The sequence below is a fragment of the Pinus tabuliformis genome, chromosome 8, assembly GCF_031772625.1.
Source record: "Pinus tabuliformis cultivar Carrire ecotype Pingquan chromosome 8, CPIR1, whole genome shotgun sequence".
NCBI lineage: Eukaryota > Viridiplantae > Streptophyta > Pinopsida > Pinales > Pinaceae > Pinus > Pinus tabuliformis.
Window position 1 is genome coordinate 1,775,930,643 of NC_142294.1, and position 23,349 is coordinate 1,775,953,991.

Below are 23,349 nucleotides of genomic sequence, written 5' to 3' on the forward strand. Positions count from 1 at the left end.
AACCTTTCGAACAAAATATTTAACCTATATGCATTACATGAATATCAAACTATTTCATTTAATTTCATGTAAAATCATATACATATCGATTGAAACAGCTTTTACATCATCACCGAGAAATACATTCTCATGGTGTTTGACATTGCCATCGAAATCACATAAAGCTTCTTCCTATCTACAAGGAGATTGAAGATAAGCGTTTTAATCACTGCTTTCGGATTATCTCTGTATAAGAGATACATGTATGTAAAGGGAATGTCTACTGCTCATTCTGCTGACTGTCACCATCCCATGTCAGTCACTGTCTTTGAAGCTTGACTTCAGATCTTGGCTGCAGAGCTTACTGTATTCCACTGTATCATCGCCAGTCCTACGAAACTCCACCACGACGAGCATCAATAGACAACTTCTCGGAGCCCTGCGCTTTCACCTTGAAATTCTTTCACTTTTTGAATCTGAAACCAAGCAAACTCGCAATCTCCTACAGCTTCTACTCGACGCAGGCTGAGACGATGTGAACTTCGAAATCGCTCTTGAACAGACTGGAGAGATTGAACCACGCAGCATAGAGAGCATGTCGAAGAGCAAGTTCTCGGTTTAGAGAAACAGTACAGACACAATATATGCAAGACAGCTTTGCGATTTGTTTTGGCTTACAGCCGAGATGAAGATGAAGCCCAATATTATGATGGGGAGGTACGGATTCGGGCCCCTGCTGCGGCAAGGGACGTTGGACAAGGTCTACTACGCCACAGGTGAGCAGATTAAATAGAAATCTCTATTAAACTAGCGGACTTTACCACTTTAATATGGGCGTTTGGGGTGTGGTAGACCTTGGCCATGTAAGATTTTGAGATACACAGATAGATCTAGATCTGTAAAACAATAACAAGCTTGCAAGAGAACGAAGAAAGCAAGCAAGAATTGAGAAAGAATGAAAAGTAAATTCTACATTATGAGGTTTAGAATAAATACACAAAAGCAACTAAGTTAAGCTTAGTTGTGCATGCAGCTAACTAAAGCTAAGTGTGCAGTGCCGCATGCATGCAAGCAATAAGTTAACTAGAGCTAATCTAGGTGCATGTACACCAACATAACTAGTCTACAGCTAGTCTACAGCTAGTGCATGTACACCAATACCCCCCCTTAAGCATAACTTAGGTGAATGTGATGCAATAATGAATGAGTCCCGGCAACACGGCCATTTTAGGTACCCATATACAATGCATAAAAAAATGAGGAAAGAAGGAAAACCCAGTGGGAAGAAAACCCCCCCTCAAAATATAATGCAAAAGTAAAAATAAAAAAAAAACAACTGCAGTCTATCTTCACCCCGAGTCGATCACGCAGGAAGTGAAATAGACGTTAAAATTGTAGCAGGATATGCCGCTGTTAGTGATTTTGATGCCTCCACTCACGCTCTTTATCACTGCTCCTCCGCGCTTCAACGACGCAGACTGTTGCCCTTCGTTGAAACTCATACTAAACGTCTGTATCCCTGCGGAAGCACTAAATGTCCTCGAAACGCTGCCAGAGGTCAAAACCACGCTGGCAGGCTGAGTCAACACCGCAGTCACGTACACGTCATCGCTTAGGTCCGCCGTGGCTTTGGCGTTCTTAGAGTGCGTATAATAGAACAGGTAGAGTGAATCCTGAGTCACGGAGGGCTGCTTGCCCGTTTTGTACCATCGGATGTAATGCTCGCCCAGGTCCAGGAACGCACGGTGGGTGAAGCTCGCCACGTCGCTTGCTGCCACGCTGAGCGGAGGTACCACGTAAGAGCTCTCCACCCAGTCGTTCCACGTCACGATCTCGACAAGGGGAGGGTTGAGGCTTATGATTTGCTGCCAGCGGGTGAGCCAGAGACCCGGGCCCTTGTAGTTGCCCTTCACTTGGCAGGAACTCGGGGTGTCCTTGAAGAACCAGGGGCTGGGGGTGGCCATGTACACCTTCCCTCTGTCGTTACACGCCTTCAGATAGTTGCTGTCCTTGTCACCGGAGGGCGTCTGAAGCGCCGAATCGTAGTAAGGCCAGGCGGAAGTGTCCCACGCCATGAGACCATCTATAATATCGTTGAATAGGTTGATTTTGGCCTGCACGTCGCCTGGGGATCCGTCGGTAGGGAAAAAGGGCACAAAGAAGTAGTTGGGCTTGCCTCCGGCTTTGGTGAACACATCCTTCCAGCCGCTGAGCGTTGAGGAATAGCCGTAGTCTGCCCACCAGGAGTCTTCGCTGCCCAACCAAGAAGAGAAGAATTGCTTCCCTCTGAATGTCAGTTGGTTGGGGTGGCTGGCTTGGTTTTCGTTATCAGGTTCTTGGTCACTGGTCTCGTTCAAAGAGGAATGCGCGCAAGAATCCAGCAGTGCTTCTTCCTCGTCAAATGGAACCAAATCCCAAGTCTCGTTCTCAATGAGAGAGCTATCTTCCTCATGCATGGCAGCTTCCCATTCAGGATGCCCATTTGCTTCTGCATAATTTTGGGGATCAGATCCATGCATTATATAAGCATGCATGGGCATGGATGGCTCCATAGTTAAGAGTGCTTGCGGATTTTCCTCAAATAGAGGGATAGAGGCAGGATTATCAAAGATATCACTCATGCTGCGCCATTTTTGTGCAGAAGTCTGATCTCGATGTTCAACAACTGGTGGTCTAACAGGGGTTTGAGGAACAAAATCAGAAAATGTATACAGACGAGATTGATCATTTACCTTGCCAGATGCAATCTTCAAATTGGTTTGCATGTCATAGATGCTCACGGAATCTGGGGTAAATTCCACTTTCCTTCCGCTGCCTGTGTGTGTCATCTGATACACTGAGAGAAGATTCACAGCAAGCCTTGGAGTATGCAAGACATTTTCAAACCTTCCATCTTCGAATTGCACTCTTCCTTGCCCAGTTGCTGCAACTGCAGAATTATCCCCCATGAGGATGGGAGGACCTGAGTATGCATGTAGAAAAGAAAAGGATTCCTTTGAAGAAGCCATATGATGTGAAGCTCCTGAATCGATGATCCATTCTTGTGGTGCAGAATGAAGAGCAATCAAAGCATGCCCGTTACCTCTTGGATGACGTGCTTTTTCTCTTGGATCGGGTGCTTTTTCCTCAGACTTCTTCTTAGCATTCTCAGGAATGTGGTCTTCAAGATTGTATTGCTGGAGTGTCTGCGCCATAAGATCTATAGTCTTCTTCATGCATGCAGATTCAGGATGAAAACCACGGTGGCAATAATTGCACATTGATTTTCCTTTCGTTCCTTTCCTTTCCTTTGAGCCAGATGATCCATCGGGGGATCTAGGATTTGCCTTTCCTTTTGCATGCACAGTGAGTGCATGCGCTTTGGAATTTTTAAGTGTGCCCATTTTGATGAGCTTATCTTGCTCATGCATCAAAGACTGAATAAAAGTATCCAGTGAGGGAGGCTTCCAATCTGCACCAGTTGCAGATCTGACTGTGTGGAATGTAGAAACGAATACTGCATACTCTGGACCAAGTTTTGATAAAATGGAAAGAATCAACTGCCTTTCTTGCTTGGATTTGTCGATCCCGCATCCTTTCAGCTGCACCAACAAAGCTTTATACCTTGTGAAAAAATCTTGAATGTTCTCAAAGTTTCTCGGATCTAATGAGTTTAACTCATTTTCGAGAATGTGACCTTGCATTTCATCTTGTTTTCCAAACAATTCTTCCAAAATTTTCCATACTTCATTTGGAGTTGAACATGATTCAACATGAAATAGCAGTTCCGGAGAAATAGATAAACATAGGGTGCCGAAGGCCTCGTCCATGCGATTGAAATATCTTGATTTCTCCACTGCCGATGTTGGTTCAACTTCCGTTTCCAAGGTTATTCGAAATAAGCCTCTACTTCTGAGATGAAGTTGAATCTTTGGCTTCCATTCGAAATAATTATATGGAGTGAGAATTGCCGATTGTGGAAAATCCAATTTAGACTCCATTCTTTGTTGTTGCTTCAATCTTCTGAACCTGCAAATAAAATTGCTTGTGCACTGATTACAAATCCCTGTGCTCTGATACCATGTAAGATTTTGAGATACACAGATAGATCTAGATCTGTAAAACAATAACAAGCTTGCAAGAGAACGAAGAAAGCAAGCAAGAATTGAGAAAGAATGAAAAGTAAATTCTACATTATGAGGTTTAGAATAAATACACAAAAGCAACTAAGTTAAGCTTAGTTGTGCATGCAGCTAACTAAAGCTAACTAAAGCTAAGTGTGCAGTGCCGCATGCATGCAAGCAATAAGTTAACTAGAGCTAATCTAGGTGCATGTACACCAACATAACTAGTCTACAGCTAGTCTAAGTCTACAGCTAATCTACAGCTAGTGCATGTACACCAATAGGCCAAACGCCCCTTGCTCCAGCAGGCGCCTGAAATCGTACCTCCCCATTAGAATATTAGGCTTCATATTCATCTCGGCTTTAAGCCAAAACAAATCACATAGATGTTTTGCACGTATTGGTCCTAGGCGGTTTCTAACCCAAGACCTCTACCAATTACAGGACCCTGAGATGTCTCTCGCTACACGAGCTCTGCTGGAACCCGGCAAGAGAAGACCTTGGAATAGGATGTGATCCTTTATTTATATTTTTAGTGCTTTATCACATGTGGTTTCACACAACCCCAAAATATTATTGTCCTCTCCACATTATTAAATTCAAAATGTTCAGATAATAATGCTACCATACACATTATTAAATTCAAACTGGTCAGATAATAATGTTACCAGGATTTGTAATCTTGATCCCATCTTACTTTAAGACTTTATCCAGGTACAAAAACCCTTGAGGTACAAAAATCCTTGGAAAATGAGGTCCAACTTGGTGTTCATAAAATCTGGAACCCATGGTAGTGTGCGGTCATATTCTTATTGGTTTACTTGTCCACATCCAATTCCAACTTGATCATGGTTTGGGGACTCATGTGGTCATCCTTTTAATGGCCAAAAACAATGAATTCAATATGACATCCTGTGCATTTTCACTGAAAAAGTCTACGTTCATGTAATTATAATAGACTTGACGGAGCTCCTGGGATACTACCTCGATCTTAGGGTTATATTCGTGGATTTTAATTTTTGTGATGGTTTTATGGGTTGTTGATGTTCAATTCGTTTACTTTTTAATCGGTTTACCATTTTTTTAATACATAGGTTAACTTCGTCATGGTGGTCGGTTATGAATTTTTAACTGTGTTCAATTGTATTATTTTATGTTTACTTTGATTATTTTATGGTTATGGGATTGTGTTCAATTGTATTATTTTATGTTTACTTTGGTTATTTTATGGTTATGGGATTGTAATATGATAGTCCTGTTTGTTATGGTTTATAAACATGAATGGTTATATGTAAATTGGAAATTATTATTAATTAAATTGATTTTGTTTAATTAATATAAGGTTTTCTATTTATTATAGAATTTTAGGTTTGATCATTTAAGTTGTCAAAGTCACTTGGTCATTGGATTTTTTTAGCATGCCCCTCCTTCCCTAGCACACGGCACAACCACTCCCAGTGTGCCCTTGCTCACTAGGCCCATCCTCAACCCATTGTGCTAATCAAACTTGACTTAAAGATTTATAATTTAATTGTTAATTTAAAAATAATTTTTTTCACATGTTTAGAAGAAAAAAAATAAACAAATTCATATTTTTTTAATAACTTTAAAAAATGTAAAATAAATAAATGATTTTTTTCTTTCTCCCAACTTTCACAATTACTAAAGTTAATAAAAAATAATTATCGTAAAAGGAATCTTTCCAGCATGGAACCTAGATGTTGGTTTAAATGGAAAAAATAAATTAATACTTATATTTATAATTATAATTAATGATTAAACCACAAAGATCTATTTTGATGTGTCAATAGGGATCAAATTTCTTGAGAATTGATCTCTCTCAAGGCTTGGTATATCTTGAATTAAGATGGATCTAGGTTAATTTTTATAATTTTGAAAATTATATTATTAGATAAATCAAATTTCTATTATAAGTAGTAGTATTTAAAATTTTTTTTATAAATTCAATTAAGGAACTATAATGTTTAAAACTATCAATAAATTGGTATAGGGATATTTAGGGGAAAGAAAGACAGAAAGAAAGTAACTAAGTAAGTGCGTTTAAACATTTTTTTTCTCTTGTGAAAGTTCCTATTTGCAAGCATGCGATACATCACTTTGACCTTATGGGGCTTATTAGCCCTATCACAAATCTAATATATTGTTTGTACATGACCGCCTTGATGGTCAACTAGAAGTAAACAATATTCATGTTGTAAACATGCCCTATTTCCCAGAATATTGAACAGTACTATCCTATCCTATGGGTATGGACAACCCATGTTGAGGATAATGCTTAAAATAAGCTATGTAATTGCTGACAAATTAACCGGCAAATTTTGTGTTCTGATTTATCAGAATTAAGGCAGCAAATATATAGATTAGTCAGTTATCATTTAGCAAATTATTAGGGACAGTAAATTAGTCAGATAATGGATAATCAAATTAGAAATATTTCGGCTATATAATAATGTATTCATTGCTCCTATGAGGATATGAGATTCCAATGACAGTTCAAATCATGGATTGAGAATTAGACTTCTCTTATTTTTGTTCATTAGTTTTGTTTATGTTTTCATATGTATGATTTTGATAGATTTAACATGGTATCAGAGCTAGGTTAAGAGAGCTAATTTATATGTAAAGTGTGTGTTGTTGGTAGGAGGTTTCAAAAGTTTGTGAAAGTCATTCGCAAGAGTTTTCATAATTTTGTGAAGCTTGCGCTAATTCAAGTTATTGGTGGGAGTGCTCAGCAATTAGCAACAATGGCTAACAATATGAATATTTCTCAGCCACAAATCCCAATGTTTAAAGGTGAGAACTTTGGTTTTTGGAGAATTAAGATGAAAACATTGTTTCTCTCACAAGATTTGTGGGATTTCGAAGAGAATGGCTATACAGAACCAGATGCTCAAACACTTGCCACTGGACTGAAGAACAAAGAAACCAACTAAAGGAAAATCAGAAGAAATATTCAAAGGCTCTCTTCCTAATCCAGCAAGTACTACATGATTCTATTTTTCCAAGACTAGTTGGAGTAACAAAATCAAAGGAGGCATGGGATGCTTTGTAGCAAGCATATCAAGGAACTGATAAGGTAAAGATTGTTAAGTTGCAGTCTTTAAGAAGAGAATTTGAAGCTTTGTGCATGCAAAACTTTGAATCTATTCAAGATATTCTCACTAGATTTATGGGTATAGTGAATGAAATCCAGTCTTATGGAGAAGATTTAAAATATCAAAAAATTGTTGAGAAGATTTTAAGAAGTTTGCCTGCAAAATTTGATGGGGTTGTTGTGCTATTGAGGAATCTAAGGATCTAACTTCAGTTGTCTGTGAATGAGCTAATGGGGTCTCTTCAATCTCATGAGCAAAGAATCAATCAATCTTCTGAAAAATCTATTGAGCAATCTTTTCAAGCAAGAGGAAATATTATCAAAGACAAAAGTGGTTCCTCTCATGAGGAAAGCCATAACGCTTTTGGAAGAGGAAGAGGAAGAGGAAAAACATACAGAGGAGGCAAAGGTCGAGGAAGATTTTTTTCTACATATAATAAAGGAAGAGGTAATGATGACAGTGATGGAGGTAAAAGATCTAATAAATCCCAAGTTCAGTGTTTTTATTGTAAAATATTTGACCATTATGAAAGAAATTGTTGGAAAAAACAAACATAACAAGCTAATTTTTCTGAAAAAAAAGAAGAGGTTGGCACTTTATTCTTGGCTTCCGATTCAACTACTAATGTTTTGAAAGAGGTGTGGCTTATGGATAGTGGTTGTGGCAGTCACGTGACAGGAAACAAAGATGGCTTTGTGCAGATAGATGAATCTACAAAATCTAATGTACTATTGGGTGATGACAAGCCAGTTGAAGCTAAAGGTAAGGGAACAATTGTTGTGAAGAAAAAACAAGGAAAACCAAAGCACATTAATGATGTTTTATATGTTCCTGGTCTAGCACATAATTTGTTGAGTGTGGGGAAGCTTCTTGAAAAGGGATATTTAATTGTTTTCAAGGACAAGCAATGCATAATCTATGATAAAAATGATCATAGTAAAATTATTGCTAAGACTAATATGCTGCAAAACATAATTTTTTTTTTCAATCTCCCTTGTGAAGCAAGTGCAACATTAAATGTTGCTTATGATGATAGTTCATGGCTATGGCACATAAGGTATGGACATTTGAATATGAAAGGCTTGAAATTTTTATATAACAAGCAAATGGTCAAAGGGTTACCACTTATTGGTTCTACTGATAAAGTATGTGAAGGGTGTATTCTTGGTAAGCAACATAGAGATTCATTTCTAGTAGGAAAATCATGGAGAGCAAGTAAACCATTGGAACTAGTGCATGCAAATATATGTGGTCCTATGCAAACCTTGTCTCTCAATAAAAATAAGTATTTCATTATTTTTGTGGATGATTTTAGTAGAAGAACATGGGTATATTTCATTAAAGAAAAATCTGATGCATTTGTCATATTTCAACAATTTAAAGCTCTTGTGGAAAAGCAAAGTGGTTATTGTCTAAAAACATTACGCACAGATAGAGGGGGAGAATTCACTTCTAATAAGTTTGATTCTTATTGTAAAATGAATGGCATTCAAAGGCAATTGACAACTAGTTATACTCCCCAATAGAATGGCATTGCTGAACGTAAGAATAGAACAATTGTTGAGATGGCTAGGAGCATGATGAAAGGTAAAAACCTTCCAAACATTTTTTAGGCTGAAGTTGTAACTACATCTATTTATTTTCTTAATAGATGCTCAAAAAGGAGTGTGGAAAATATTACCCCTTATGAAGCATGGTTTGGGAGAAAACCCAATATTTCTCTTTTGAGAGTCTTTGGTTGCATTGCCTATGGTCATGTTTCTACTGAAAAGAGAAGAAAGCTTGATGATAAAAGTGTGAAATGCATTTTTATTGGATATTGTGAGGAAACCAAAGGTTATAGATTGTACAATCCAGAAACTAAAAAATTAATGATTAGTCGTGATGTGTTATTTGATGAGAAAGAAGAATGGTTGTGGAATCATGATGTGCAACTTCAGAGGCCACATCCACTCCATCATCTTCTGCTACTTCAAGTCCTGTTTCAAGTCCAAGTCCTCCTCCAAAGAAGACAAAATCTTTAAATGAAATTTATGGTTATACTAATTTTGCCTTGATGTCTCAGATTGAAGCAGAGACAAGATGTTTTGAAGATGTAGTAAAAGAGTTAGTTTGGTGCAAAGCAATGGATGAAGAGATGGCAATGATTAAAAACAATGCAACATGGGAGCTTGTGGATCCTCTTGCTGAAAAAGAAGTCATTGGGGTGAAATGGTTGTATAAAACCATGTATGCAACTGATGGATCAATACAAAGGCACAAAGCAAGGTTAGTAGAAAAGGGATATGCTCAACAAATAGGTATTGACTACAATGAAACATATGCTCCTGTTGCAATATTTGATACAATCAAAACTATTTTGGCATTAGTAGCACAATATAAATTATTAGTTTATCAATTTGATGTTAAATCATCCTTTCTAAATGGTGAGCTGAAAGAAGATGTATATGTTCACCAGCACTAAGGATATGAAGGAGCAGGAAATGAACACAAAGTCTACAAACTGAAAAAGGCTCTTTATGGTCTAAAACAAGCTCCGAGAGCATGGTACAATAGAATTGACACTTATTTTTTGAAAAGGGGGTTTAATAGAAGTGAAAATGAACACACATTATATATAAAGTCAAATGGAAATGATATAATAATTTTGTGCTTATATGTAGATGACTTGATATACACATCTTCAAGTGATTTGTCAGTGGAAGAGTTCAGGCAGGCTATGATGACTGAATTTGAAATGAGTGATTTGGGTTTGCTCCATTATTTTCTTGGAATAGAAGCGACACAAATGAATGATGGAATTTTTATTTCACAAGAAAAATATGTTTCAAATATTCTTAAAAAATTGAAAACGGGAAATCGTAAACCGATGAGCACATCCATGAATACAAATGAAAAATTTTCTATAGAAGATGGAGCTAAAAAGGTAGTTTCTCAATCCTATAGGAGTCTGGTAGGAATTATTTGGTATCTTACTACCACTAGGCCTGATATTATGCATGCAGTGGGCTTGTTTTCCAGATTCATGCAAAGTCCAAGTAAGATTCATTTTGGAGCAGCAAAAAGAATTTTGAGGTATGCCAGTGGAACAAGAAATTATGGAATTCAATATACTTCATCAAATAATTTTGGGTTGGTTAGTTATACAGATAGTGACTGGGCTAGATCTTTTGATGATAGAAAAATCATTTCAGGTTATGTATTCAGCCTTGGATTAGGTGCAGTATTATGGTGTTCAAAGAAGCAACCAACTATTTCATTGTCTTCTACAGAGGCAGAGTATATTGTAGCAACAACAACAACATGTGAAGTATATTGGTTAAAGAAAGTATTGTTAGATCTAAAACAAGAACCAAAATATGCCACAACTATTTACTATGATAACTTGTCTACCATTGCCATAACTAAAAATCGAGTGTTTCATAATCGCACCAAACACAATGATATCAAATATCATTTCATAAGAGACTATGTGGCAAAAGGACAAATTGAAATAAAGTTTTGTACAACAAATGAACAACTTGCAGATATATTTACCAAAGCACTACCTAAAGGGAAGTTCGAATACATGAGGGATATGCTTGGAATCGCCTCGTTAAGCATTAAGGGGGAGTGTTGAGGATAATGCTTAAAATCAGCTATGTAATTGTTGACAAATTAGCCAACAAATTTTGTGTTCTAATTTATCCGAATTAAGGCAACAAATTTTTGTCTAGGATGGGTGACCTCCCTGGGTAGTCCTGACTATCAAGTGCAAGACCCAGAAGTGATGATTGATGCTATGTGAGATTCATTTCACTAGTTTCAATCCCACTTCTTCACACCTGTGAGCATCACCTAATTCAATGAGTGCTAAGTGGACTATTCAAAAATCATGAGAAATTAGTCAGTCACGACTACCTCTCATGGAAATGGTCATAGATGAATGACTTACTTAACACAATTGAATCCTAGAAAATGATATCTAATATAATGCACTGTGAAAAACCCTCAATACTCAAATTCAAAAGAGTGAAGGGAAATCTACTTGAATGGTTCATGATGCACAATACTTGCTAAGCTTTTGCAAATGGGGTAGCAAGCTAAGTGTGCTTGATTGTGGAGAAAACTCCACAGTGACGCGCACTTGAGCTAGAGGCAATCTGGGATGGGTGACCTCCCGGGGTAGTCCTGGCTACCAGGTGCAAGCCTCAAAAGTGATGATTGACGCTATGTGAGATTCATTTCACTAGTTTCGATCCCACTTCTTCACTCCTGTGAGCATCACCTGATGCAATGAGTGCTAAGTGGACTATTCAAAAATCATGAGAAATTAGTCACTCACAACTACCTCTCATGGAAATGGTCATAGATGAATGACTTACTTAACACAGTTGAATCCCAGAAAATGATATCTAATATAATGCACTGGGAAAACCCCTTAATACTTAAATTAAATTCAAAGATTTAGAATATTTTAAAATATGATTTCAATATAAATTCAATTATTTCAAATTTAGAACAAAATTAATAGTAATTTAAATTCTAATATTTAGATTAAAGTTTAAAATATTAATTCTAATGTATAATAAATTTTAAATATGGAAAAAAAATACGTTATAAATTTTTCTTCTGAATTTTGATTGGATCATAGCTTTATATTAATTTTGCTTTTTTACATCATTATTGATGCACAACAGTTCTCACCGATCTCCAATATAAAATCGCAATTGAACAATATCGACCTGTAGTCCCAACTTACCTTGGGAACTCTTTATCGCTCATACAAATTCTAATAGTCTACAATTTTAACGCCGGTCAAACGAATAAGAGAATATAACCATCTCACTTTTTTTCTTACCTTGCAACATCACATAGTTTGTGACCATTTTTTCAAATGTGAACTAGTAAGGTTTTTCTTTCTCATTTTTGGAATATTTTAAAATGAGATAAACATTAGTTTAAATCCATCTAATATTGGATTTATCATGGGCCTCAAGGTGCATTAAACTTTCTTTTTGGTGTGTAGAACTTGAGGAAAAGTTCGCACCTCAAGGGATTTGATCCCTCTAGGCTCATGATAGATACTGTGTTAGATGGATCTAAGTTGGTTCAAATTTGGTTCCAGTTGAGAGCAACAATGTCACATTTTTATATTATCATTATTATGTATATATTTGAGATAAAATACAAAATTCACATTATGTTTTCATTTCTTGGCATGACCATATCATTCTCTTCTTTATTTTGGTCTGTGTTGCTTTCCTTGAATGATTTGTACATCTGTATTTGGATACTTTTAGTGGGTTGTGTGTTTGTGTTTTGATTTGTATGGTAATGTTTGTGCATGTTACAATTATATTTTTATATGTGTATGCAATTGTTTATTAGTAATTAGTTGTTGATGAAGAAGGGAGACAATCCATTCAATAGTTTGAAGGAGGATTGACATTGCACATCTATTTCATTTAGTTTTATTTATCACAACTTTTGACAACTAATTAATTCTAAATAGTGTTCATCCAATTATTAAAAAATATATCTTGAAAAGTATTTTTAATAATTTACTGCTAAATATTACTCTTGAAATAATTTGTTTCTTTGTTTATGTTTGAAATAATTTTTTCCTTCAAGAATATTTTGATGATTTTTTTATCTATAGTTTATTTTGCAAAGTCAAGAAATAATGTATTTTTAATTTTTTTATAATGCATGGCTAGATTTATTAAATCTTACCATTATTTGTTTCTCCAAACAATTATCACTTCTCCTTCAAGAATATTTTGATTTGTTTTGATGTTTATAATTATACATTTCCCTCTTATAAATATTTTGAATACATTGTTATATGCAATTACTATATTAGCAATTTTGAATATATTTTGAATATTTGTAATTGTCTATTAGTAATTAGTTGGTGATGAAGAAGGGAGATGATCTTGTGAAGGATTAATTTTCACTTTGCAGGAGGATTGATTTTGCACATCTTTTTCATTTTTTTTCACATCTTTTTCATTTTAATTCCAAGTATCGCAACTTTCAACAACTAAATATTTCTTAATAGTGTTCATCTACGTACTACTAAATATATCTTGAATACTTTTTTTTAACAATCTACATCCTGAAGATTAACAACATCTAATGCATCTAATGCAAACAATCAAATAGGATTAGAAAACAACATCTGCAATGACATCAAGGCATCTAATGCAAGCAATCAAATGAGATTAGAAATCAACATTTACATTGAAGTCAATGAATCTAGTGCAAGAAATCAAATAGAATTAGAAATCCACATTTACACTGAAATCCATGCATCTAGTGAAAGAAATCAAATAGGATTACAAATCCACATCTACATTGAAATCCATGCATCTAATGCAAGTAATGAAATAGGATTATAAATCCACACTAAAATTAATGCATCTAGTGCAAGTAATCAAATATAATTAGAAACCAACATCTACACTTAAATAAATGCATCTAGTGCAAGCAATTATATAGGATTAGAAATCATCATCTACACTGAAATCAATGCATCTAGTGCAAGAAATCTTCTTCCCTCTCTCGCCCATCCATTTAATCTTGAAAAATATTTTTAATAATTTATAGTCTCAATATTGACAACATCTAATCCATCTAATGCAAGAAATCAAATAGGATTAGAAAACAACATCTACATTGAAATTAATGCATATAATGCAAGCAATCAAATAATATTAGAAACCAACATCTACACTGAAATCAATACATCTAGTGCAAGCAATCAAATATAATTAGAAATCAACATCTACATTAAATCAATGCATCTATCACAAGCAATCAAATAATATTAGAAATCACCATCTATGCTGAAATCAATGCATCTAGAGCAAGCAATCAAATAGGATTAGAAATCAACATCTAAACTGAAATCAATGCATCTAGTGCAAGCAATCAAATATAATTAGAAATCAACATCTACACTGAAATCAATGCATCTAGTGCAAGCAATCAAATAGGATTATAAATTGTCATCTACATTGAAATCAATGCATATAGTACAAGAAATATTATTCCCTCTCTCCCCCCTCCATATATATCTATATCTCCCTCCATCTCTCCTTCTTTGTCTCTCTATCTCACCCCCCAAAACACACACACACACTCTCTCTCTCTTCATATCTATCTATCTCTCCCTCCCTCTCTCTAACTCTCTATTCCTCCCTTCCTTCACCTCCCATCTATATCTCGATCTCTCTCTGCCTCTCCTTTGTCTCTCTATATTACCCCCAAAAAATACACACTCTTTCTCCATATCTATGTATATCTCCCTCCCTCTTCCTCTCCCTCTCTCTTCCCCTTCACTCTCTATCTCCCCCTTCTATCTCTCATCCCTCGTGCTCTCCTCTCTCCCTCTCTCTTTATCTCCCTTATCACTCCCCCTCTTTCTCTCCTCCTTTCTCCCTCTATGCATTTCTTCTTACCTCCCTCTCTCTTTTTCTCCAACTCCATCTCTCTCTCCCTTCCTCTCTCCTTCTCTCTCTAACTTTATCTCTCTCTTCATTCCTCTCTCTCCCTCCGTCTCTCCGTCTCTCTCACATTCTCTCTATCTTCCTTCCTCTCTCTCTCTTTATCTCTCACTCCTCTCTCCCTCTTCACCATCCAACCATGTCATTATCTCCCTCCCTCTCTCCTTATCTCTCTTTCTCTTCCCTCTTCCTTCCATCTCTCCTTCTTTGTTTCTCTATCTCACCCCAGAACATACACACTCTCTCCCCATATCTCCCTTGTCACTTTCTCTATCTCTCCACCTCAATGACTTTATATCTTTGTTCTTCCTCCATATATATTATATATAGAGTTAATATATATCATGATATATCAATATATATATTATAATATAACAAATTGAATACCATATCAAATTTAATATTGTATTAATCCAAAGTTATTAAATTTAATAATATTAATATTAGATTTAATAATGTTTTTATGACATGATAACAAAAATTATAATAAAACTACATCACATTAATATTTTCAAATATTAGAACTTTGATGTGGAATTATTTATGTGTTTAAAGACTTTAATATATCCATAGGTTATGGTTTTTCCTCTAAAGATTCATTTTACAAATATTTAATCAAAAGAAATATTAAAAAATTTGGAGCATGCTTTTAGATTCTTTGTGTTGAATTAACATTTTTCCTTTGATTTAAGAGATGCTATTAGGTTTAGTAAATCTAAGTAAAGATGTAATTAGAATTTTAATGTGGTAAAAAGTGTTCTTAAAGGTAAATTTATGATCCATTCAAATTCAAGTATATGATAAAGGAACTATTAAATGCATGAGATAATACATAGTTATATTCATTCAAGTTATATATAATAATACGTAGTTATATTTTAATAATTAATCTTATTCCATTAAAAAAATTAAAAAATTATACACCAGTAAAAAATATTTTTATTATTTTTTGAGAATATGACATACTTACAAACAAAAAACAAATTAAAATATTTTTTTTTATAAAAAATAATCTGTAATTGAATATAACCTAGACTTTGAAAAATTTAAACCATTAATTTTGTTTTAATAAAAAAATATTTTAATATTTTCAAAATATAAAATTCTCAGGGCCATTTTGGTGCCACCTATGCAAAAACAACAACGAAGACACAAAACACCTCTTTTTGGTCTGTCCTATCTTGCAAGAGCTATGGAATGGCTTCCTTGCATCACTCTCCATTCGCTGTAGGTGGCACGAAACCGACTTGAAGGAGGCTTGGAATAATTGGTGGAAGGATTCCATAGGAAAAGAAAGGAATATACCGCTGATAATATGCTGGGAACTATGGATAGTAAGGAACCAAATTATCTTTCAGCAAAAGTCCCCTCACTAGACTTCCATACTTAATAGAATGCTAGCGAGTACCGCATGATTCCTGAATAGACCTTACATAACCAACACAGGAACATCGAGATAGAGGTCATCAACCCATCCATTCCATGGGCCTATTTCGATGGTTCAGCTCAGGCATTGGGCTCTGGAGGTGGAGCAGTTTTGTATTTATCAAGAACACATTCTTTTAAAATACAAATGGGGTTGGGCAGGGGAACAAAAAGTTATGCCGAGATTGTTACTGCTAAAAACCTCATCCAATATGCTTTACTCAAACAATGCACAAATATGCAACTATTTGGTGACTCAAAATTGGTTATTAGCTGGATCAACAAAAAACATACATGCAATGCATTCACATTGAAGCATATTCTGGATGAGATTCTTAGACTTATCACATTTTTTTACTCTTTCATTTGTCATCATATTTACAGGGGGCATCACACCGTTGCTGACTACTTATCCAAAGAAGCAACACTCAGGGATGACGTTACTTGGTTGATTTGTGAGGAACTCGATGGTGCTGTTTATCAGCACCATCACAGACCCTTTATAGACCCTGAAGCTATCTGAAGCGGCACCGCAAAGGGACAGACTTCTTTTTGATGATTATCTTTTTTATTATATTGTATATATTTATCGGAACTTATCACACCCTCTCTGTGAAGAGGCCAGACAGACCATTACTTTTGTTTATGCTCACTCACTCCTTGCGTGGATGAATGCACAAGTTCTCTATTTTTGAGTAGGTAATGCCTTATTAAAGTAATGCGTATAAATATACAAAATGTAATTTTCACCTTTAATGAAAATTACGACATTTTCCATAGGAAAAAAATAAATAAATAATATATTATAGCTTTTAACTCAAAAATAATCATTAATAATAATATTTGTATTATTAGATTAATAATTTGATATCATGTTTTTAATTATTTTTTAATAATTTGATGTCAGGTTTTTAATTAACTTGATATCGCCTTGCCAATTATGCATTAGATTTGGATTTCCCTGCATTTGAGGCTCACCAGTCCCAATCCATCCCTAACTGGCTTCAAGACTCATGCATGTCCTTCGCACTTTAAGACTCCACACCGATAGTAGGTGATCATGCAATGTGACACCAAGATAATGATGAATCAATTAGGAAATGCAAGTCCTTTGGCCTCCCATGACAATTCGCTGGATTCCCAACATATCATATGAAAGGTTCAGGTGATGTGAGAAATAAGAAATCTTGGGTCAACCTTTAATTCCAATAGTGCAAACTCAACTAGTGTTGGCCTTTGTGCTAGCTCTGTTTTGTATAATTTAGGCATAATTTTTGTTATGTCAGATGTAATGATCGGAAAAAAACTATGTAATCTTAAGACACTAAATATGTGGTATTACTTTGGATTTCCTTCAGGGAGACCAATAACACAAGGTCATACCATATGTAATGTTTTCTTAATATAATGAACAGATGAGCCTTCACACAAAAAACCAAAAAATTAGTGTGGATGGTTATCTTATTAACACACGTCACCATTACGACGACCAAATGTAAGCATGTTGTCCATATCACTTGTACATGTCAAACCATATAGTGATAGAACCAAGGATTACTAGTAAACATTAGCATTTATAGCATATTATATCACATAATATTTGTAATGAAAACAGGTGACGTGTAGGGTAGCCATATATGGAAAAATTATGTCAAGATGGAAGTGTTTGGGCGGGAACCTACAGTCACATATACTGACTATGGTATAGACAAACCCACACTCAACATTGAAGAATTAATTAAGGTTTAGCATTACTATTAATATATATTCAATGAATCTATATGAAATCACATCATTCCTCAAGTGCTTGAGTGCATTTACTCTTATGCATTGTTTAATGATTACTCACTACAAGCATATCAATAAAATCATATTTATCAATATTATAAAATAGCCTTTTCGACATTTATTCGACGAATCAACACGTAATCAACACATCATTCAAGTGCTTCATAACATTTATTGTTTGTAAGAAATTCAAGAATATGCAAAGGTATCCACAACCAGTACCCATCATAGAAAATTGAAATGGTGTTTGGATCTCCTTCGCATGCTTCTATTTGCATATTTCTTCCATACAATGGAATCTTCCTCTGCATCTACGCACTCTGCACATGTGTAACGATTGTTCGTTGTAAACATATTAAGACAATCATATTTGTCGATATTATAAAATAGTCTTTTTAGCATTTATTCAGTGAATTGACACATAATCAACACACTTGTAAAGAAGCCAAAAAGTTGTACAGTGCTATGTAGCCTATATTCATTATAGTATATTGAAACGATATATTTCACACACTTCTTGTGCACATTGCCTCATATCCCAACAACGTATTGGAATTTATCGGATATAAAAGAATAATCGACATATAATCATTATCTTACTTTGATATTTGAGAGAGGTAATAATGCCTAATTCTTTAACTTCATTATATTTTTAGGATGACTTAACAAATTTGATATTTTTTCCTAGATATTTCTTTTTTCAACTACAATAATTATTGAAATTATAGATTTTCCAAGTTATATTCTCCATGATCCACTAAGGGGGTTAGGATTTCAATCTACATCATTTAAGTATCCCTTTTTATTTTATGTGATTCTTCCTTAGACTCTTGAAGTTCCTCTTCCTTCATCTCAAGTTTTTCTCTAAGATATTGGATTAGTAATGGAGAGCATTAGGTGACTTTTTTTTTCCTTTTGGATTTGTGTGGGGTTTATTTTGGTGAAAAATAAGGGCTCACCTACTCATATTCCAAGATTTGCACTAAAATGGAATGTACTCATAGTCCAAGGTTTGGATCCATTCTATATCTTTGTAGCATATTTTGATAGATTCGGGGAGTGTTGGAAATAATACTGAGGGGGGGGGGGGGTGAATCAGTATTATCAAATTCTTATCAATCTATCTTCCTTATTTATACTTTGAATAATTCTTCAAATATTGATCATTACTTTGTATGTCAGTATCATAAAATAATGAGCAGGAACAAGAAAAGCAAATAGTCACACAAAAGAACACCAGATATAAGGTGGAAACCCAATGTGGGTGAAAACCACCGGCTGCAATATGTCTCTATCTTCTTTCAATTAGAAACTCCTTTTACAATGATTTTTTACTGGTGCAGTCCTTTACCAGTACGCAAGCTACAACCTGCAGAGAGCTACAACCCTCTCTCGTTCTCTAGCTTCTCCTGGAAGGGAGCTACAACCCCCTTTGCTCTTGTACTAGCCAAGATACTAGTATGTAGGTGCTGGCCTACTGAAGGCTACAACCTTCTCTCTCTTCCAGGGACAACGTTTCATAAATTTTCAGACTAGATCCATGAACATCAATCAATCATCAAGTATATCTGCATCAAACAATATCCTTTTCCCAATTAGCACTGAATCAAGTAAACACTTCTCTGACAGCTGTACCCAGAACACAGTAACAGTAACCACACACCAAATTCTAAACCCAGAATACTGCAGCAATAGACAGAGGCAGCTAGATCATAATTTAAAGATATACACTACTTCAACAACTTGAAACCTGCGTGCAGATCTATAAAGGATAATTCCTTCTTTCAAATATTCAGACACTAATTAACCCAGATTGTCAGATTTATAGATCAAGCATGCGCCTCATATAACAGATCAAAATCATGCAAAGATACTATTATTCAAGCATAAAGATTATGACCCATCAAAAGAACTTATCCTTCTTTATGCGCTAAGGTTCCTCCTTCATTCAGATCCAGATCTGCACCATAACCCAATCACAAATATTTCAGATCTAGCACTTATTAGATATTCAATTCATTCGATGATACTTTGCCAAATGATCTCCTTCCTCTTTTATAGTCTTAGGCCTTCCACAATACCACGGTCCAAAACGATAGGATCAAAAAACTGTTGGACTAATACCATGAACCAACCATGAAAGTGCGTGAGATCAACATTTTTGGATGCAATACCACGGGCCAAAACCATAGGATCAAAAACTATAGGACTAATACCATGAACCAACCATGAAAGTGCGTGAGATCAACACTTTTGGATGCAATACCACGGGCCAAAACCATAGGATTAAAAACTTTCGGACTAATACCATGAGCCAACCATGAAAGTGCGTGAAATTGTCTCTTCATGAAAGGAACTTTTCTCTGCATGAAAGTGCGTGAACTTTTTCTCTACATGAAATAAACTTTTCTCTTCATAAAAGTGCGTGAACTTTTCTCTCCATGAAATAAACTTTTCTCTGCATAAAAGTGCGTGAACTTTTCTCTACATGAAATAAACTTTTCTCTGCATAAAAGTGCGTGAACTTTTCTCTACATGAAATAAACTTTTCTCTGCATAAAAGTGCGTGAACTTTTCTCTACATGAAATAAACTTTTCTCTGCATAAAAGTGCGTGAACTTTGCTGCACTATAATTTATCATCTGAGATGAGTGGGTTGCCATCAAGTACAACATATGCATCATAATGCCAACAATCTCCCCCTTTGGACTTGATGGCAACAACAACCAATCACTCTCCCCCTTTGACATCAAGGGCAAAGGGTTGTGCTCCCCCTAAGAACATGCTCCCCCTGACTATAAACCATATCTGCAAAGAAGAACCATAAATGACCATGAAAGAGATAGAGACGTATTGTAGCAATATTTAGACCAGCATCCATGATCTCCTTCTGTACTTCCTCCATAATGCCAACAATGCATGATATGCTCCCCCTGAACCTGTGCCATTCGATCTTTGACCAATCCGCAACCCAGCACATGTACGCATATACTTCAGATGAACCTTGCGTACAACCAACAATCAGAAGAGATTCAACAACAAGATGATGCATCAACAACCCCCAGCTTCTGCCTGAGGTATTCAAAGGTCTCCCTAGGCAATGGTTTGGGGAGTATATCAACAACCTGTTCCTTAGAAGGAACATACTCCAACTTGACCTTTTGTTCAAGCACTTGTTCCCAGAGAAAGTGATACTTGATTGGTATGTGCTTGGTTTTTGAATGCATGACTAGGTTCTTTGAAATGCTGATTGCACTTGTATTATCACATAAGATGGAGATGGGTGGTGTACAAGTGATTTGAAAATCCTGCAAGGTCTGCATCATCCAAAGGAGTTGAGTACAACAAGATGCAGCAGCAACATATTCTGCTTCAGCTGTAGACAAGGCAATCGAACTCTGTTTCTTGATGAACCAAGATACTAATCTGGAACCCATAAAGAATGCACCACCACTTGTGCTCTTCCTGTCATCCACGCTTCCGGCCCAATCTGCATCAGTATAAGCATGAAGTGTGAGATCTGTATCTCTAGGATACCCTAAGCCATAATTTTGAGTCCCTTGAAGATATTTGAAGATTCTCTTTACTGCCTGAAGATGAGTTTCCTTTGGATTTGCCTGAAATCTTCCAACTATTCCCACTGCATGCATGATGTCTGGTCGGGTAGCTGTCAAATAAAGTAGACTTCCAATCATAGATCTATAGGTTGGTTGATGTACTGCTGCTGATTCATCATTTGCACTGAGGCTACATCCTTTGACCATGGGAGTACATACTGGTTTTGCATCTTCCATGCCATATTTCTTCAAAATCTGCTTGAGATACTTGGTTTGAGACAAGAAGATCCCTCCTTCCTTTTGTTGGATTTGCAGGCCAAGAAAATATGTCAATTCTCCAAGCAAGGACATTTCGAATTCTTTCTGCATCACCAAGGCAAAGCTTTGACTCATAGATTCTTCATTGCTGCCAAAGATAATGTCATCTACATACACAACAAGTATGAGCAATTTGTCATTTTCAATTTTTGTATAAAGATTGCTATCTGCTGATCCTTTTGAAAAACCTTGTTGATGAAGATATTTGTCCAAACGATAGTACCAAGCCCTTGGAGCTTGTTTAAGACCATAGAGAGCCTTTTTCAATCTGCATACAAGATTTGGATCATTTCCAAGAATGAAACCATCTGGCTGCTCAATGTATACTTCTTCTTCTAAGTCTCCATTCAGAAAGGCTGATTTCACGTCCATTTGAAATACTTTGAACTTTTGAAAGCTTGAGAGAGCAAGGAACATTCGGATGGCCTCAAGTCTTGCAACAGGGGCAAAAGTTTCCTCAAAATCTATTCCTTCTTGCTGCGCATACCCTTTACAAACAAGTCTTGCCTTGTTTCTAATTACTTCCCCATTTTCATTCAACTTATTTTTGAAGACCCATTTTGTCCCTATAACATTCTTATCCTTTGGTCTAGGAACCAACTCCCAAGTGTTGTTCTTTTCGATCTGCTCAAGTTCTTCATCCATTGCTTTGACCCAACATTCATCTTTGCATGCCTCTTTTACATTTTGTGGTTCAGTGGAGGAGAGTAATGCCAAATAGCTTGAAGCTTCTGCAATTGTTCTTCTTGTTTGTAAACCTGCTTCTTTCTGCCCCAAAATCTGAGATTCTGGATGATTCTTCTGAACGTACCGGGATGGAGTCTTCTCTTCTATCCTTATCTGTTCCTTTGGTGCTTCTTGAGGTTCTTCTTCTTCATCATTCTGTCTTTGAGGGTAGTCTTCATCTTCTTCTTCAATATTTTCATGATTTACTTGCCTAGGAATGTATCCCTTTTCATCAACCACTACATCAATGCTTTCAACAATTCTTCCAAGTCTTTTATTGTAGCACTTATATGCTTTGTTGTGTGGAGAATAACCAAGAAGAATGCCTTCATCTGCTCTAGGTTCAAGTTTTCCAAGTTGCTCATTAGTATTCTTAATATAGCATTTTCTCCCAAAGATTTTGAAGTGCTTTACCGAAGGAGTCTCACCATACCAGAGCTCATGAGGAGTTTGAGTGTTGTTCACTCGAACATTTGTTTTGTTGAGAATAACAACCGCAGCATATGCGGCTTCACCCCAGAAAGTTGTGAGAGTTCCAGACTCATCCAGCATAGCACGAGCCATTTGTTGGACTGTTCTGTTCATCCTTTCCACCACTCCATTTTGCTGAGGAGTTCTAGCTGTAGAGAATTCCCTTCTTATCCCATGTTCTTCACAGAAATCGAAAAATTCATTTGAGGTAAACTCCCCACCTCTGTCAGACCTGAGGCACTTAATTTTGTAACCTGATTCATTTTCAACCAAGGCTTTGAAGGATTTGAATTTCTCGAATGCTTCGTCTTTGTGCTTCATAAGTCCTAACCAAACAAACCTGGAGAAATCGTCAATGAATAATATCAAGTATTCT

The 23,349-nt window shown here is 35.9% G+C and overlaps 1 protein-coding gene across 1 annotated transcript; it reads right to left on the minus strand.

The window, feature by feature from the left end:
* Positions 1-1,328: 1,328 nt before the first annotated feature.
* Positions 1,329-2,531, minus strand: LOC149243293 (glucan endo-1,3-alpha-glucosidase agn1-like). The gene has a single exon (XM_089371169.1). It carries the CDS (start codon positions 2,529-2,531, stop codon positions 1,329-1,331), a length of 1,203 nt encoding a protein of 400 aa, XP_089227295.1.
* Positions 2,532-23,349: the final 20,818 nt, after the last annotated feature.

Bases quoted from the DNA above. Each gene is read 5' to 3' on its own strand.
- LOC149243293 (XM_089371169.1), bottom strand. From the start codon at position 2,531: ATGGAGCCATCCATGCCCATGCATGCTTATATAATGCATGGATCTGAT.